We start from the raw sequence: 18,782 nt of genomic DNA on the forward strand, positions 1-18,782 counted from the left end.
TTCATTTCAACATGTAATTCAGTACTTAGTTGCTATTACGGATTTTATCCATATCGGTTAGCAAATTCACAGTTGTGGAGTAATATCTCTCAAGCCTGTGTATCTTGTATTGCAGCTAATCAAAATTTTCATACTGGATAAAATGCTTTTAGATCAGATGGTCAGATTCCAACGCTGCATCCTCCCGAAAAGCAGAGTGAATGGTGTAGTGACACAAAAATTCTGAGATAAGAGAGCGAATCAATATATTTAATATTAAATGTTTACAAAATTCAATTGATTAGCAATTTGTGTTCTTAAACAGCTAGAAATGTTCCGATTTGTACTTACATTGAAATATTCAGCATATGTTGCCAAAGTTTACATTTATGAACTGTATATTCATCACCAATGTCCAAGTTTACACATTTCAGAATTCCTGGTGCCCATGTAGATGGGACCCACGCAGGTGACACCAAACTTTATTTTGCTCAAAACAACTTTTTCAAAAATTTCAAGCCAAAAATCAAAGTTTAAGACACAAAACCAGAGCATGATTAATGTCTCCAATCAATTTTCAAACACTTTCTTTCATAATTAATAATAAAATAGGATATTGAAATTTGGGGCATGGGCAGAAAATCGTACACGACATCTCCCACACGCCATTATTCACTCTAAAAACAACTAAAAATGTTAATATTTTTTGTTTTGTTAATTTTACCAGTTTCCTAGACCTAATTTTAGCATTTGTAGTTAAAAATTTCAAAGCTTGCCTGATATATAGAATTAAGTTTCCTTTGTCACATCGGAGACACGAAAATAACGCGATTACATAATATGCAGGAAATAACTTATAAACAAAGATGGAAATAATTTTTTTTAATTTTTAAATCATACAAATTGTAGATAATACATCAAACTTTTGTTAAAAACAAAACATAAAGTTAACTTTAAATGGAAACTATTGATTCACTTACCTCATTTGATCCATTCTAAAAACGAAAGTAAAACCTTCGTGTCTTCAAAACGCCACGTTCGCTCGGTAAAAAATCCTTTTAAAATATAAAGAAGCAAAATTTCGCCACCATTTTGCTACTACAGCTCCAGGAAGAGTTGATCTATCAAAAACAGCTACTATAATAATCACCAAATCTCAATTAGATTTTGATTTATTGTGTGGCCCATGCAGAAAATGCTTTTCCTGTCTTTATTGTGTTTTCCGCAGTATATACTCTTTATTTCTTGAATGTAATACATAACAAGGTTAAAGTCAATCTTTAAAACATCAATCATGAAAAAAATAAAAGGGATTTTGTGCTTTTGGGTTTGGGGAAAACCGATCTTATGTGTCACTGGTATTAAGGGTTGGCAATATTGTAACATGTGTGAAATCAAAGTAATCAAATTGATTCTCCTATTCAATCAAAACTCTCATACTCATACCCATTGACTCTTGAGTTCCACAACATTGAAAAGCATAAAGGTAACATATATTACTAATTACTAACTTAACCAGACAAAATACTTCCTTATTACCAAAGTTAAAGGAAGATAGGCAGACCACATAAAGTTCCTAGCAGATTTTAAAAATATATTATTATCTGTGCACTGAACATTTTCAAGCCACACAGAATGACTGAGTGCATAACAAATTACTTATAAAACTCACTGGTACATCTTGTAAAGTCTCGTTTTCACTTGAGTCAGTTATAAAACCCTCACTGCTGTCCTCACTAGAATCCTCAAAGTCATCATAATTATATGAGTTGTGCCTGAGTGGGGGAAAAAATGTGTATAGAAGAATGAACACTGAAATCAAGGAACTTGGTAATCTATTTTGGTTTAGACATATTTTTTATTTTCAAACACGGCAGTTTAAATTCCAAGAAAATCAATTGAAAATAATAGAAATCCAAGCTAAACGCTGTCTCTGCTTTCTTAGTTTAAAGAGTAAGATCAGATATCAAGTTGGAGCAATGACAAACATTGACAGTAATTTAAACATCAGTTTAGCGACATCGTTATAGCAACAAACAACAGTTAAAACCGATGTTTGAAATCCGACCTTCGTCATCTCATCCAATAAAAAAAGGCCTTTTTCCCTCCCAATGAGATCGTTTGTTACCGACCAATCAAAACACAATATGTTTACTACACTACGTGGAATCAGCACTAGTTCATATGGAACCACAGCAAAGGAAGATTATCAGTGGATGGAACTCTCAAGGGTCCATTTACCTTCCATGTTAACTACCTGTCTGAAGTCAGTGATAGAGGTTAACTAATATCAGGGAATGCTGGGGGCATTGTTGGATATTTATGGTCTTATATATTATAATATACACAGGTCCTGGCCGTCTCAGAGCAAAGCATTGAATGGATTGATTTAACCTTGTAAAGACCCTTGTAAGGAAGATTCGATGCATTTGGAAAGTCTGGCATGCGATAGAAAATCATCGCATAGGAAATTGGCATACCAGCTATTTCTGTCTCGATGATTTACAAGAAGCATGACCTTGACCTAGAGGCTCCAACCCTTCCGCATTTTGCGGGATAATTTCACTTAATTGGTATAGATTCCACATTCAAGGCAAAAATTCCGCTTTTCACCTTTCCAATCGAGGAAAAAAAAAAAAAATCTAGTGAAAAAAAGTGAGCTGTGGCTTATTTCGTCGGCATCCCCTATGGTCAATCAACACACATTTTGTGTGTCTGATTAGTCCCTTCAAAATGCGTGCTGCTGATGTCGGATAATATTATGAGGGGGGTTGACCGAAGTATTATTATTATTATAATGGTGACTCCAATTTGTGAGGTCAATGACCTTGGTAATATTATATGTTGGCTTCAATCGGTAATAATATTATTGAGTACGGTCAGCTTCTTTCCCTATTTAATTTTAGCCCTCTGTGTGTGTGTGCGCGCGCCTGTACCGGCACGCGCGTTTGTTTGATTAGGTGTGTATGTGTGTGTGTGGGGGGGGGGGGGGGGGAGTCCTAACAAGGTTAAATCCATCCATTCAATGCTTAGCCCTGAGACGGCCAGGACCTGCATGTTCTCTATTATTATTTGACCCCATTCTTAGTCTTTACACAATCTGTACATTTTTACACATTTCATATTTTACCATTTGAGTTCTTTTGGATTGTCTATTACTATTACTATTACATTTTCTGTTGCAAAGCATGTCATAGTCAATAACAGTAAGTTGATTCCGCTTTTTTAAATCTCAAATTCCGAGTTTTATGTATTCTGATTCCTCTTTGGGGCTATTGGGGGTAGGAGCCTCTGATGACCACTACAGGGACCTCTACTTCTCTGGTTAATTCAACACGACCAAGCAACGACTGCGGATTGCGCAAGATATGAAGGGCCATACTTTTTCTAGATTGTTTTGCTTTGTTCACATGCGCTTTTTCTCATTTGGTTACACTCCGGTTAAGTTGATTTTCGGATAAGTCGATTTCCCACCGGTTCCCCTGGACATCGTCTTATCCGGAGTCTACTGTATATCATAAGATGTAAATCTACTAATTTTAAGTGCTTGTAAATTTCCGGTATTCAAATCACATCCTCAGCATCGCATAGGTTTTAATTAATATGTATTAAAAGTAGATGTGAGCATCTGTGTTCTTGTGCGATATTATTATCATATTGGCATGAAATTTTCTTGATTTATTCCTAGTTTTGTTAAATCGCATTGGAGCACTGTTTACGATGAAAACAATGACAATACACATTGGAGAGTAAAAGCGTAACTGGTATGATGCCCTTTGTAAACAGGAGAAATACACATTCTACCGTCATTAGGACGTGTCTTCTCTCAGGCACTGGTCCGAGCATTGCACTGTATGTATTCGCGGGTCTCACCAAGCCCCCTTTTTACGCCACCTTGAAAAACCCGGAATAAACCCCTGGATAATGACATATTTTTCCTGTCCCAGGCAATGTCGTCATTCAGGGGTTGCATTGTACAGTGCAACACGCATTCGACGAACTACATGGGACAGCCCGAAAATATAGCTGAATCCGTGTTTTGACAAATACATGAACACGGCTGTAAGACATGAGACACAAACTGTGATATAGCCTACCGTACAGGTATTGATGCTATGCACTTAGTTAAAATATTCAAAGCATCTGCCAGCACACAAAACTATGTGTAACCTTAAATGTTTCTAGATAGTCTGATTGATAAAATTTAGTGAGAACTACTCATAAAAATGGCTGGTGAAAGAGCTGAGTGACGTCAACTTCATTCCTTCTATATGATCTCAATGTTTGCGCATCCTGGTCTCGTAGATTCATATTCATACACTTTTGTTGGCAAAATAATGAATATCATTCACTCCTGATTACTCGCTTAGACAAACAAAACACACACCACCATACAAAATGGCACATGGGATAAAATGGTAAGACGGGGAGGAAGCAGTAAAAATGGAGGGGGGGGGGGGGGGGGGGTCATTTGTCTACATACACACAGAACCTATGTAAAACTATAACCTGTGTCCATGGCTATCTGTGCTTGTCATAGGCGATTGAAAAATAGGCATGGCACTGTCAGGTGTTGCAATGCAATTCCCTCATCAGAGTGTCAACAAACCATATTGTGATAAATGCTCACATGTGAGTCTTATTGTTTCGGGTCAGGCCAGCACTTAATTAAAATGGATATGCCTGAGACTGACCAAAAAAGGATGTCCATTACAATTACAAGACGGTGATCACAGGTTTTTAAAAAATATGAAAAGTGAGTTGTTAGTGGTGAAAATTTATTCCATTGGTTGAGCTCTTGAATACAACTTTTTTTTTCTTCGTCTTGTAATATGACTTGTTTTTTATTTTGGTGGTCAGTTTCCGGCTATGAGTTCACAAAGGTTTTAGCACAACGCAACTTGCTCTGCTCTCTGCTCTCTCTCTCTCTCTCTCTTAAGGGCCAGGACTGCCAGTGTGTTGGCCCTAAGTCTCAGTATTAGTTGAAACTGTGAAACTGTTCATGGATGCCGTGAAAAATTTACCCAGACAATGAAGGACATAACTTGGGAATTCTGTCCTTGTTCATTGAACCTGTGAATTTGCCAAATGCGTGGTTAACGATTGCATGTTGCACTGTAATTTTATTTTTAATATTAATATAAAACTATGCTCACACTTTGGTAAAATTGTTGATTGTCTTTCTTGGTGAAATTAAAGAAAGTTTTTCCTTAGATGACTGAGAAGGAATGGCATCCCAAATTTCATTTCTGGATGGTAGGACAAAGCCTCTACGTTCAGATTTCTTTCGGAGTCTTTGAGAACTTCTTTGTGTCACTCCATCTGTGTTCTGAAAAAAAGAAAATTGTAATATATTGCATTACGAATGACAGTTAAAGACATTGTGAAAAAAAAAAAAGGAAAATTAAAAATCTACTCATATTATAATTATAAGCTTTTATGTCTCACAAATTGTGCCACTTTAATAATCTAATACACAAGTAAAACAATAACAACATTGGAATTCGGATACAACAGGGATACAGAGAGTACTGTTGTAGCTTAGTCCTGATATATCCATACATACAGTATTGTGAAATCACTATCTTTTTTCTAAATAAACTGGCCTTTTCATGACCACAGCCGTTGAATGATGATCGACACGGACGATTTCGCGAGGAATGAATCATGAAAATTAAAGAAATAATTTCAAACATAACTTGAAATTCATCCAAGTCCAAGGATTGTCTGTATCGAATGTTTTTTTAAATAGAAAACAAATGCACCTTCAAATCTAAACTGCTTTTGATTTTGATGGTAGGTGTTAATTTTTTTTTTTCGTTTTCCATCTGATTGTGTGGTTGACAATTGACAACTGTGATTTGTTAATTGAAGTGCAGGCAATTTTTGGGACTCTGTGCTAAAGCGTGTAAAAACGATAATTGAACTGAAGAGAGATAATTGTGTTGTAAAGTCATAAAGGTGAAGGGTTGGATAGATTGGAGAAGTTGTGTTTTATTAACGGTTTTCTTGAAACGATATCGAGTGAACTTCAGCAAGTAGAAAATGTATTTCAGATGTCTATGGCGGATCTGCTTAATAAAGCTGGAATTCTTACTGCCAACAAAGGGTGTGTTGCAGCAGCAGTGAGAACCATTACCCGCACAAGAAGCTTAGGTGAGCAGACAAAACCGTTTAGTGGTTGTTTCCGTTGCGGTGGGCCACACATGAAAAAGAACTGTGACCAAAATGTGACAGAAGTACAGTGCTATAGGTGTAACAAAAAAGGGCATTTAGCGAATCGTTGCGCAAGTCTGAGTACACGATGGGTACAGGGAAACAAAGTGGGGGTCACTGGTGCGCCAGCAGTTACCCCAGTTACACAGGGGTGCACTCTCTCCCAGTAATAATAATTCATGCAGACAAATGGAAAGGAGTACAGGTAATGGTAGATACAGGCTGCATGACGACAGTGGTTAGTTCGAAGTTGGTTGGAGCTGGACAAGAGACTATATATTTGCGTTTGACGGGTCGCGGGTGGCGTGTTATGGTGAACAAGATGTACGATTGGAAGTAGAAGGGATAATGGTGTTGGTGTAAGCAATTGTATCAGATTCTATATTTGGTGACGTGAAGGTTATCATTGGAATGGATGTTATTGATGAGTTGGGCGGTGTGACAATCAGAAGTGGAAAGATTGAATTTGGTAACAGCTGCAGTGCAGTTCTTGTGAGCAAAAATACAGTGAGTGAAAATGTATCAAATGACAATAAAATTGATGAATGCGGAGACAGGGTTGTGAAAGCTAGCGAGTGTGTTCCTAGAGAAGAGGAAAAAGTTGACGGGAAATTGATGGATGAGGTGATTTTACAGCAATATTTGATGGAAGGCACTGGATAGTGCAAAGACATGGAAAACAGAGCCACTCGTATTTGAAAATTCGGTTGAATGTTATGATTGGAATTTAAAAGATACAGTTAAGGATGGCTTAAGGAAGTGGATAGATGGATAGAGGAAGTATTCTGATGCCATGGAATAAAAAAGTTAAATCGGGAGTGATTCCTTTAATGGCTGTTGTCCAACCGACGAAGAACAAGGTCAGGCCAGTCTTGGATTTCAGGGAGTTGAATAAGCATGTCAACTGTCACACGGGTGATGATTTTACGGATATATGTATCAAGACGTTGTGAGAGTGGAGACAGAGCAGAGCTGAGACGATTGTAGACTCAAGTCAGCATATCTCCAGATAAGATTTGCAGAAGATCTTTGGGCTACCAGTTGGTAAACTGCAAGGGTACAACTTACTGCCTCACACAGTTGGGGTTCAGCTTGAGTTTCGCCCGCACCACGGATAATGTCAAAAATTCTAAAGACAATATTGGGGAAAACTGGTGAAGTGAAACGTACAACAATATCATATGTTGATGACATTCTTTTAGATGAAAATAGCATGTCGGCAAATGCGTGATTACTCAATTGAAAGAATGGGGGCTAGTAACCAAGCCGCCAGGGTCATTAACTGGTGGGGCTGCACTAGGATTGCGCATATCGAAAATGGGAGGTTAATGTTTTCACAGGGGAATGAAGTGCCGGAGAGTGTACCTGATAGTATTGACAAAAGAGAGCTGTTCTCAATATGTGGAAAACTAATCGGCCATTATCTGATTGCTGGGTGGCTTCGTGTGGCATGTAGATTTATCAAAAGAGTAGCTGGGGGAATGAAATGGAGTGATGGAGTCAACAAAAGAGCAATCGAGATGCTAAAGGATGTGTTGCGAAGAGTGAAGGATGATGATCCCGTGAGAGGAATATGGCGAGTTTTGAGGTCAGAGATGGGAATTGTATGGTGTGATGCAAGCAATATTGCCTTTGGTTGTTTATTAGAAATTGGAGATAAAGTGGTAGAGGACGCAGTGTGGTTGCGAAAAACAGACGATTTCAAACACATCAATTTAGCTGAATTGGAGGCAGTAATGAAGGGGTCCATCTGGCACTGAAGTGGGGAGTGACACGTGTCACAATAATGACAGACTCAGCAACAGTGAAAGGATGTGTGCAGACTGTGTTGACGGGTGAGAAAAGGGTGAAGACGAAGGGAGTGGCTGAGTTACTCGTCAAAAGACGTTTAGGGATTTTGAAGAGTTTAATACATGAACATAGCTGCCAACCGTTCCGTTAAAAACGGATTTGTTCCGTATTTGACTTCCTGAGTCCGTAAGTCCTTATTTTTAGCTTAAAATCCTTATTTTGTAATTTTTGACTAATTTGTGGTAAAAAAGCCATGTGAGCCTAATGAATTATTATTATTGATCCATTATTATTACTATTACTACTACTATTATTGTTATTATCATTATTATTGGTGTCCAGTGAGAGCATAATCTCCATTTGTGTAGCTCTTTAATTTGAATTTTTTTTTTTTTTTTTTTTTAGACCCAGGCCATACTATCTAATGACCCTCTTAATTAGTAAAAATTGTATTTGTTAGGTTAATTATTATGTGTTTAGTAGTAGTAGCAGTAGGAAGGCTTTGGCATTAAATGCTTCTGTATCGTACGTTACGATAATAATATAATTTTTTTTTAATATAAATGAAATAATGGTTGAAATATTAATGTTGCCTAACGCGTTCATGGAGGGTGGGGGGTTAATTGGGCAGTTGGTCAGTTAGAGGTTATATTGGGTTGGTGGGTTGTAATAAATTGTTATTTTTTTTTTTAGATGATTTAAATTAACAATTAAATAGCTGTTCATGGTTGGATGTGGAGAGTAGATAAAATGTGTTGCGATTGGTGGATGACAGAGATCCTGTACCAATCGGTTTATTGATGATTCAGGGCTGTTTGTAATGTTGTTTAGATAAATTGTCTGGGACTGACAGAGGTTTAGTAGGGGGGGGGGGGGGGTGTTGGATTCTGAGGGTTTTGATTGGTGGGAGTTGAAAGGCTGCAGCCTATCAGCTGATCGGAATATTCGAACTTCTGTAATATGGGGTTATTGTGGAAATGAGTTTAGGTTTAGGTTTTAGGTTGGATGGGGGGGGGGGGGGGGGGGGGGGGGGAGGTTTCTGAATTGCTTCTGTTGTTGGGATGGTGAATACACGGGTCAAACGTCTTGTGGGTTTATTAATTGTTGTGGTCGGTTGATGTTCTTGGGCTATTGCTAAATTATGGGAGTAGATTGGAACTGGTGATGAAGGTGGTTATGCTTTTAAAAGGAAAACTTTTGATTAATTTGTTAGTAACCTATTCCTTGCTCCCTTAGGAGTCCAAGGGTGGCCACCCACTTTCCCGCTCTCTAGCGAGCGTCATTCGCTGCTTCAACTACTGTGCACGTGGTCTTTCCCTATGCAGCATTGGTTATTTTATTATTCTATGAATATAGTTAATTTTTCGATAAGGTTAGAATCGTGGGGGGGGGGGGGGGGGGGGGGGGGGCAGTTGTGACTGTGGGTGTACATGGTGTACGTTTTAATATTATAAATATTCTTCTTTCCGAGTCGGCCCCGACTGATCTCATCTGCATACATGTGGTCCACGGCAGTCTAGACGCCGCAGCGCAATTGTTTCAGCCGCGCTTCAGGCGGGTTGGGCGGGACTAGACCCCTCCGGCATGCTGCGCGGCACACACATTGCCCGCGCCGTCCCTGCCGTGGGCCGTTGCGCCGAGTTCGCCGGGGCCGCATCGGAAAAAAAAAAAAAAAAAAAAAAAAAAAAAAAAAAAAAAAAAAAAAAAAAAAAAAGGGGGGGATTATATCTACTAAACACTTGTGTCACGTCCTTTCCTTGGAGGTTTGTTATTGTTATTTTGTTGAGTTTAGTATAAGTGGGAATTTTTAGGTGGGGGGGGGGGGGGATGTTGTTTTGTATGTTAGTATTAGTATCATTAATTATTAGATGGTTTTATCTGCCACATGATCTTTTAGAGCCGAAATAGGGTCTGTGTTCTCTACTCTAGCTATAGTTTTGCAATCAGATAAATAAAAATACAAAAAGGGTGGTACTCTGCATTTTTCCTTGGCGAGATCTTCTGTCGTTTATGTTGGTATTCTTTTCCGTCTCCGTTTGTATCAGGGTGATGGGAAGGGGGCTGTCTGTGTTATCTATCTAGATGTGGGGTAGGATTGGATGTACTGTGTGGGGGAGGGGGGGGGGGGGGGGTGGGGTAGAAACAAAGGAAAAGGTTAGAATTAGTTATATACAGAATGGTTCTGATTATATTATTCCGGAGGCCGAAGAGTTAGGAGAAGGATGATCGATTCATCGGGTTGTGTATCATTATCAATGCTGAGAGAGAAAGGGGGGGGGGGGGGGGGGTAAGAATAGACATGGACGCACCTCGTTGTTTGTAACTAGGTTGTTTGGCAGTGAAGTTGGTGAAAAAGTTATGGCTATATCAGTGTGGTAGAGGGGGCGAAAGGGGAAGTTAATATATAAAAGGATAATACTACAGCAAAAGTAAGGGAAGGAGGAATAACTAAATACTAGGGGAAGGAATATATAATAGTAAGTGATCAGTCAGGTAAATGATCGATAATAGAGGTGTAAATAATATATGTATAAATAAAGTTTGTAAAGCTAAATAGGGGGGGGGGGGGGGGGGGGGGCGGAGGGGAGGGGTAGGGTCAGGTTGTGGGTGTGGTGCAGAGAGTTGAAATGTCTCGGTGGAAGGTCATCTATCTGAATTGTGCTATTAGGTCGGTATATTTGTTCCATCTTGTTTCTCTCTCTCTTTATCTAAATCGTTTTTGTATTTCTTTTGTATTATGTTAAGAAATATTAATGACATGTCGGTATTAGTGGTGTTTTGTCTGTGTACTTGACCCATCCATGCAGTCCAAATCGCTTGTCTTGCTGCTGCTAGGATGTGTATGTTTATTTCATGTGTTGCATTGTCAGTTTTGGGGATGATATTATGTCTAAATGCTATTTCTGTATGTATGGGTTGTCGTATTGTTTTTTGTATTGTGTTTATTGTGGCTCTAATCAGTGTTTTTGTTTTAATGCAGTTTGTGAAAATGTGTACATTTTGTGTTGGACAAGGCGCTCGGCATAAGGCGCATCTGGGCGTGTTGTTTGTTGGTAAGGCGTTGAACATCAGTCTGTATGTTATATGCTTACTGTATCTAGAAGTATCATGTTTATGTAAGTTTTCTGAGGCCACTCTCATGTTATCTAATGTTAGTCCTGATGCGTGCATTAGGTCTTGTTCTCTGCGTTTGTTTGGTGTGTTTATTGTTCTGTATATCTGTTTACTGTCTAATTGTTTATTTATTGTGTCTGGGTATTTGTTTACTAGTCCTACGCATTCTTTGTAAAAAGGAGGGAGTGTCTTACCTCCGAAATGGGGGAGTGTGTGGTCGATCTTTTTAAATTGTGTTAGTCGTGTCCCTAAGTAGTATGACCCGAATTTATTTCCTGTCGATTCTTGTATTATTTTGTCTATATATCTGATCCTAGTTGTGTCTAAGGTTCTTTTAATACATTTTAGTCCTGTGCCGCCTGATTCTGTGGGAAGTGTGAGTATTTCGTGTGGAATGGGTTTTGCGTCTTGTAGTATAAATGTGTCTATGCGTCTTTCTAATTTCTTTATTGTGGTGAACGGAGGTTTGAAGATTTTGATGTAGTATAAGATTTTTGGAATAATGTAGGTGTTCACTATCCTGGTTCTATCGAATATATTGGCTTTGATGTATGTGTATGAATGTAGTTTCTTGTCTATATTGTGTACAATTCCACTCCAGATGTGTTTCGGTGTCGTGTGTCTTTGACAGTACGTTATTCCGAGGATTTTAATTTGGTTAACCCATTGCATGTCGGGTATCTGGGCTTTTTCGGTTTCTAAGGGTTCGGGACCGAGATTCATGATTTTGGTCTTTTTAATATTTAGTTTGGCACCACTAGCGAGGCCGAAATTTTTGAAAGTTTCTAAAATTTGGTGTATGCTAGGTATATCACTCGGAATTAGGGTTGCATCATCGGCATACGCGATGAGTTTTTTGTTGGCTTTTCCGGGAATTCTGGTGCCTTTAATTTTCGGGTTTCTCCTAATTTTTTCCAAAACGGTTTCGAGACATAAGATGTATAGTTGGGCCGAGAGAGGGCAACCCTGTCGTACTGACCGACCGATTTTGAAGGGATCAGATACTTTTTGATTGACTATTACACAGCTGGAGGGGTTGTTGTATAGTATTTTTATCCATCTTCTGTAATAAGGGCCTATGTTGTTGTGTTCTAATATTTTGTGTAAGAAACTGTGTTCTAATCTATCGAAAGCTTTCTCTTGATCGATGGACAAAATGTATGCGTGTGTGCGTGTCTGTTTTACGTATCCTATAAGGTCTCTGATGAAGTTTGTGTGTTGTTCTATTGTTCTGTTTTTTATGCTACATGTTTGTTCTTTGTCTATCAGTTGGGGTAGGTGAATTTTGATTTTGTTGCTTAAAGTTTTCGCTATAATTTTGTAGTCGGTGTTTAGGAGGGATATGGGTCTGTATTGTTTGACGTCTGTTGTGTTGCTTTCTTTGGGTATGAGGGTTATGTATGATATCTTTTGGCTGTTCGTTAATTGTCCTTCTTTGTGTATTTCTTTAGTCAGTTCTAGGAGGGGTTTTTTAAGGAGAGAGAAGAAACTTTTGTAGAATTCTACTGTTAGTCCATCGGGGCCTGGGGATTTGTTTGTGTTCATGTTCTCTAGGCTGTGTTGTAGGTCTTCTATTGTGATCTCTGTATCTAATTGTTCTTTCTGTTCGTCTGTCAACTTCTTTGTATAATCGGTGTAGTGGTCTTGTATATCTGTTGATATTTCGCCATTTGTGTATAGTTGTTTGTAAAAATTGTAGAAGGTCTCAAGGATTTCTGTCTCGTTTTTTGTTATTTGCCCATCTGTTGTTCTGATTTTGTCTATATGTCGTCTATTGTGTAGTTCGTTTTCTATTCGTGCTATTGTGTCGTTTAAATCAGTGTAGTCGTTGCGTGTTTTGTATGTGCTTCTTACTTTGTGGCCTCTGAATTTTCTTTGTTCAATTTCTTTCAGTTTTTCTATTGCTTTAGTAACATGTAGTTGTGTTTGTATTTCTGTTTTGTTGTCACGCGCCCTGTCTATGTTGATGATTGTTTTGTACTTTGTTTCCTTTCTGTTGGTTTTGTCTTGTACTTTTCTCCCTATCATTTGTGTTAGCGTTTGTATGGTCTGTTTGAGGGTGTCCCACCATTCTCGGATGTTGTCATTTGGTATGTTGTCCGTATAGTCTAATATGATGTCGGTCATGTATTGTATGTAATAATGGTCCTGCAGGAGACTGTTGTTGAATTTCCAGTAGGCACTTTTTTGTTTGGGTCTTGTAATTTGGGTGCCGTACTGGGCGTAGACAGCTTTGTGGTCTGTGTAGTCTAGTGTGTTCTCTAGGTGTTTAATTTCTGTTATTGGGGTTGTTTTGGATATGTATATTTTGTCGAGTCTGGATCCTGTGTTTGCGAATGATTTAAAGGTGGTTTCTTTCCCGAGTGGGAATGTTTTTCTGTATGTATCTGTTAGATTGTGTTTTTCTAAAATTCGTTGTAGTATTTGTTTGTCTATGACTGTTTGTTGTGTTCTATGGTGAGTTGTGTCGCGGGGGTGTAGTGTGTTATTGAAATCCCCTGCTAGGATGATGGGTGTTGATGGGTTTATTTCCATTCTTTTCTCTAAGTCTAAAAACGTTGTCTTTTTTTCGTCTGTTCTTGAGGCAGGTCCGTAGATGTTGTAAATTTGGAATTTGTAGCCGTCTTGAGTCACGTCTATTTTCCCTATTCGTCCTGTGTTGTCATGGTCGTGTTGGGTAACAGTCCAATTGTCGGAGATTTTTATTATGGCTACTCCTCTACAGTTTCTTTTTTTCTTGTCGATTGTCCAAAATATATTTTTAACTTCTGGTTTGAGTTCGAGAAGTGTTCGTTCTTGTGTGAATTTGTCGTGTATGTTCGTTTCTTGTAACAGTAAGAAGTCTGGTCTTTGTTTCCTTATTAGATTTTTAATGTCTTGTATTTTCTGTCTCATGCCTCTGATGTTGAGTGTTATGATTGTCAATGGTGGGGGGTCATCCTCTTTGTAGGGTGTTTTTATTTTGTATGGTTTGTTTTTAGTGTATGATTTTGCTTGTTCTCTAGAGGTGGTGTGTTTGTTGTATCTAGAGTTGCGTTTGTATGTAGGTATATATGTGTGGACTGTAGGCTGCATGTCTGGGTTTAGTGTGTATTGTTTTGTTTAAGTATTGGGGTGTGTGTCTCCCATGTGTCGTGGTGGTCTGGGTAGTGACCTTTCCCTCTCGATGTTTTGGATGGGTGGAGTCTTCCTCTTGAGGGAAGAGCTTCTTTGGTGAGGTGTGTATGCATGTGTTTGTGTAGATATTGGGTAGTGTGTTCTGTGATTTTTTCGTGCTCTTGTGCAAGCCCCAGGTGGTGATCGTGTGAGTGAAGTGTGTGCTTTGAAGGGCGATGGTGTGGTTGTATTTTTTGGGGGAGAGTTTTTGGGTTTGTTATTGGGGTTGGGGGGTGTGGATGGGGGTGGGGGTGATGTTGCCCTTTCTAAAGGGATTATTACTGGTGTTGGTGTGGTGTGTTGGTGTAGATTTGTCATGGATGATGTTCGTTTTGGTGTGTATGGGGAGTTGTGTGGTTCCTGTTCTAGTTGTTTCATTGGTGCAGTTTTTGTTGTGTTGGTATCTATTGGAGTGTTGTCTTGAGGGTTTGCGTTTGGTGTCTGTGGTTTAGTGGTTGTAGCTTGTGAGTAGTGGTGTATTTGGTGTGTTGTTTTTTTGTGTGTTGGAGTGTTATGTTGTGTGTTTCTTTCCCTTTTTTACTACCTGGTTCCAAGGTTCTTGGGATTGGGATGGTGCGTCCGGCAGGGGGTTGCCGGAAGGCGTGACAGAACCAGTAGGTGAAGATGGAAAAGGAGGAGGGATAGTGGGATTTCGTGCTGAATTCACTCCTGGTGCATACCGTGCTCTAGTAGGGCACAAGTAGAAAGGGTTGCCCCACATTGTAGCATGTGGAGCATGCCGGCACACGCCCAGGAATGTGCACTTTTACGTGGTGGAAGGCGCCACCTACCTCAAATTTTAGATAGTGGGGTATTTCTACCCCATCTATCTTCTCCAGACGGAACGTATACGAGTACGAGTCCAGCTCGTCCCGTCTGGGTTTGCCGACAACGATGGTGCCGGGCTTGGCGAAGGGGGCCTCTATCATAAATGATTTTCAACAATTAAAAAAGTTCCATTCGTTTATACGCCTGTATTTTACTCAAACCTTTCATAATGTATTGGAGATTTGCATAGAATATGGATGTTAGCCTCGATATACTTTGAATATTCTAAGACAGTATTGATACTTTCACTATTTGTTACAAATATTATTTTAATTAAGAATAAAATTAAATCCACCTCTTTGATTGGGAGGTATTCAATCAGAAAATCAATTGCTTATATTGATTAAGCATGACAATGATTATTTCCCTTTATTAATTTATGAAATATATAAATTTAATCCCTTTAAAAACATCTTCATCTGATTTTAATTATTTTTTTTAAAGCAAGCTTTTGTAACGGTTTAGGTTCAAGAAAAATAAGTATACTCCATTTTTAGGTGTGTTTATCTTGTCAAAGTAAAGAAGTAGGAATTCTCTAATATTTAGAAGTGCATTTTACTATAACTAATATTATAGTATACTACTTAAAGACCATTACGTTGCATGAAAGAAAACATATATGCAATCGCCTACTTTTTATCTGAACTCACCTAATTTTTACCCCAAAACGCCCTCTCAAGTGATGTACCAGGTTGGCAGTTATGCATTTCTAACCATCTTAAGTTATTTCATTTATTTTACAATTGTGCTTCTTGTGTATTGGTCCTTATCAAAGTTGACTGTTCTGAAATTTTGATCTCATTGTGGAAAGTGTCATTTTAACGATTCAAATGTGCTGGTACTAAACCCGATAATTTAGCAACATTTGGACTGGCCTCTGTTATCTCAAACTTGTTAGTGTTAGTAATAGTAATTAAAAAGGCTGACTTTTATATGTTGCGATTCGATGAAGGGGGGGGGGGGGGGGGGAAAGTTGGCAGCTATGCATGAATTTGACCCTTCATGTGTGTATACAGCTTGTGCCGTCGATAAGGAATAAGGCAGATGAATTAACGAGAGTGAAGAAAGAATGGATTGAGTTAGGAAAGAATGTAGAAGGACAATTTGTATGTGCCTCTGTTGCTCCTGATCTGAATGCCCTGCATGAGGTTCATAACATGAGTGTTGACCAAACATTGTTCCTTGCTAGAAAGGTCTTTCCAGAAGTTCGAAGAGCTGATGTTTGTAAAGTAATAAGAGCATGTGAATGATGTCAATCAATCGATCCTGCCCCTGTCGTTCACGAAAGAGGAAACCCCAGCATTTTTGATAATTGGGAAAGGTTGGCGATTGATGTGACTCATAACTGCCAAATTCCGTACTTGTCCATCGTTGATTGCGACCTGGGAAGATTTTCCATCTGGAGGAAACTGACATGTGAAAAGGCGGAATTTGTTACTGTAACATCAAATCAGTTGTTTCTTGAAAGAAATTCTAATGGACAATGGGACTGTATTTCAGTCAGATTATATGTGCCAGTTACTCGAAAGGTGGAGAGTGAAGGCAACATTCAGGGCTGCCTACCAACCAAGTAGCAATGGGATTGTAGAAAGACATCATCGAACAATTAAGACGTTGGCAGAAAGGGCAAACATTTCACCCAAGGAGGCTGTTTATTGGTATAATTCTACACTCAGGTACGGCATAGATGGGGAGACTGTGCCGTTTCGTGCGATCTATAAGTACGAGTGGAGAGATAATTAGACTGATGAGAATGAAGCTCCTAGTAATGACAGTGAAAGAATTAGTGGAAGATTCAAGGTTGGTGAGAGAGTGTGGGTGAAACCGCCTCATGCCAGATGTACACCAAAGTGGGAAAAAGGTACTGTGACTGTGACTGCAGTGAATTCGATTAACAATATTGATGTTGATGATATTCCATGATACGTGTTGGATATACGGAGTGTCGTTGAAGCAGAAAGCGAAGACAATGTGGAGAACATTACCAGGCCACAATGGGTGTTTGATATTCAGAGATTGGAGGAAAGTGACGGTGAAATTCAGAGATTGGAGGAAGAAGGTGTCGAGGAAAATGTAGAGAGCACATGTTTCAGGCGACTTGGAGTCAATGAAGAGGTGAATCTATGTAGAGCAGAGCCAGAATGAAATTGGAAAAGTTGGCGGATTGAGACGGGTTGGGACAAGGACGCGCAGGCCACCAGTTTGGCTTGGTGAATTTGATTGCTCATCGGATGATGAAATGGACGATTTGTAATAGTACTGGCCCCCCAGGAAAACGCGAACGATGCGGCCGCAGAATTTGCCACTTACGGCAATGCGGCCGCATAATTCACCTTTTACCGCATAATTATATGCAAAATATGGTTTTTAGCGTGAATTTATGACCATTGTATGAAGAAAAATGTAACTGAAAAAGTCCGACGATGTTCCCAAATATGTGACAGTGACTTCCCTTTAACTTTAAAGGGAGGCTATTCCAATTCCAAGTGTACGATTTGATTTGTCTTCTTGAGATCTAACCAAAACCAAGCGCCAAGCGATCACTGCCTTTCTCTCGCTAATCGGCTAACGTGCGAGTTACGATCTGGATTCAAGTTTGATTCCTTTTAATAAAAGTTTTATCAATAATCAATAACACTTAACAAGACAACTCGACCAGAATGGATGCCTTCGTACATCGCAATGGGGCAGCGCCGAGTGCCAAAGCAAAATCAGCGACATCTAGCTTTTCTGTGCTACAACAAAAAATTAAGTTTTGAATTTGCGTTCTAGATCTTTAATTTTGAATTGGTTAAATGTAAATAAAGCAATGGAAAAATTTAGACAGCGATTTATTACTTTTTCTTGTTTTGCATAATTTGTAATTTCCCTTGCATAATTTGCCTTTTTCATTCTCCCCCCACATAATTTGCAATTTCCCCCGCATAATTTGGGATTTTTTTTTTTATATTTCCGGGGGGCCAGATAGTAGTGGACTTAGAGAATGTGATCTTTCGATCAGGGGAGCGTGTGATTTGTTAATCGAAGTGCACGCAATATTTGGGACTCTGTGCTAAAACTAAAACTAAAGTTAAAGGGTGTAAAAATGATAATTGAACCGAAGAGAGATAATTGTGTTGTAAAGTGAAAAATCCGGCAGTAAGGATGGATATTGATATTTGATTGTTATTTCGCGTAGATTAAATCACACCAACATTAGGAGCTAAAATGTTGGTTCCACTGGCGCACCTCTACTCTCTACTGCGAATTGAATACGCGGGACGAAGCAAGCCTGAACTGACTGCGTACCGTGAAAGTAGCCACTGCAGTTCAAAACTCTGTACCTCTCTACTACTCACGTTAATAGACTTGTCCTCTTCATCTGAAGAAATCAGTTGTGATTTTGTTCTTCTTGGACTCATCTTTCTGTATGTTTTAGATCACAGATTCGACATCCGAAAATAATATAAAATCTTTGAAACGGATGTTGATTGTTGACAGGGTTGTCAGATTATTTTTCAACAAAATGCCAGGGGAAGACTCAAAAAATGCCAAAACACTCAAAAAGATGCCAAAGTCTGTTGACTCCCACCCCCACTAAGAAAACTACTCACTTTTGATAGACAATTTACTATCATATCCTGGTGGCTTGCGTGTTTTCTTTTCTTTTTCTTTTTTTTTTTTTTTTTTTTTTTTTTTTTTTTTTTGAATTATACTAA

At 38.8% G+C, this 18,782-nt stretch overlaps 1 protein-coding gene and 1 pseudogene across 4 annotated transcripts in view; one reads left to right on the forward strand and one right to left on the reverse strand.

Annotated features, from left to right (window-relative positions):
* LOC144966046 (uncharacterized) overlaps positions 1-18,569 on the reverse strand; it is a 55,335-nt gene extending 36,766 nt beyond the window's left edge. For all 4 annotated transcript variants that reach the window (XR_013644147.1, XM_078902050.1, XM_078902048.1 and 1 more), the window contains exons 1-3: positions 18,423-18,569; positions 5,136-5,308; positions 1,652-1,754 (exon numbers count right to left, since the gene is read on the reverse strand). Coding sequence is in view for 3 of the 4 variants with exons in the window: in XM_078902050.1 (XP_078758176.1) it covers positions 1,652-1,754; positions 5,136-5,308; positions 18,423-18,485 (339 nt within the window). In the remaining variant the exon portion in view is untranslated. The remainder of the gene's footprint in view (positions 1-1,651; positions 1,755-5,135; positions 5,309-18,422) is intronic.
* On the forward strand, positions 7,313-17,468 carry LOC144966044 (uncharacterized; annotated as a pseudogene).
* Positions 18,570-18,782: the final 213 nt, after the last annotated feature.

The sequence above is a fragment of the Berghia stephanieae genome, chromosome 2, assembly GCF_034508935.2.
Source record: "Berghia stephanieae isolate SIO BIC M18660-M18661 chromosome 2, UCSD_Bste_1.3, whole genome shotgun sequence".
Lineage (NCBI taxonomy): Eukaryota > Metazoa > Mollusca > Gastropoda > Nudibranchia > Aeolidiidae > Berghia > Berghia stephanieae.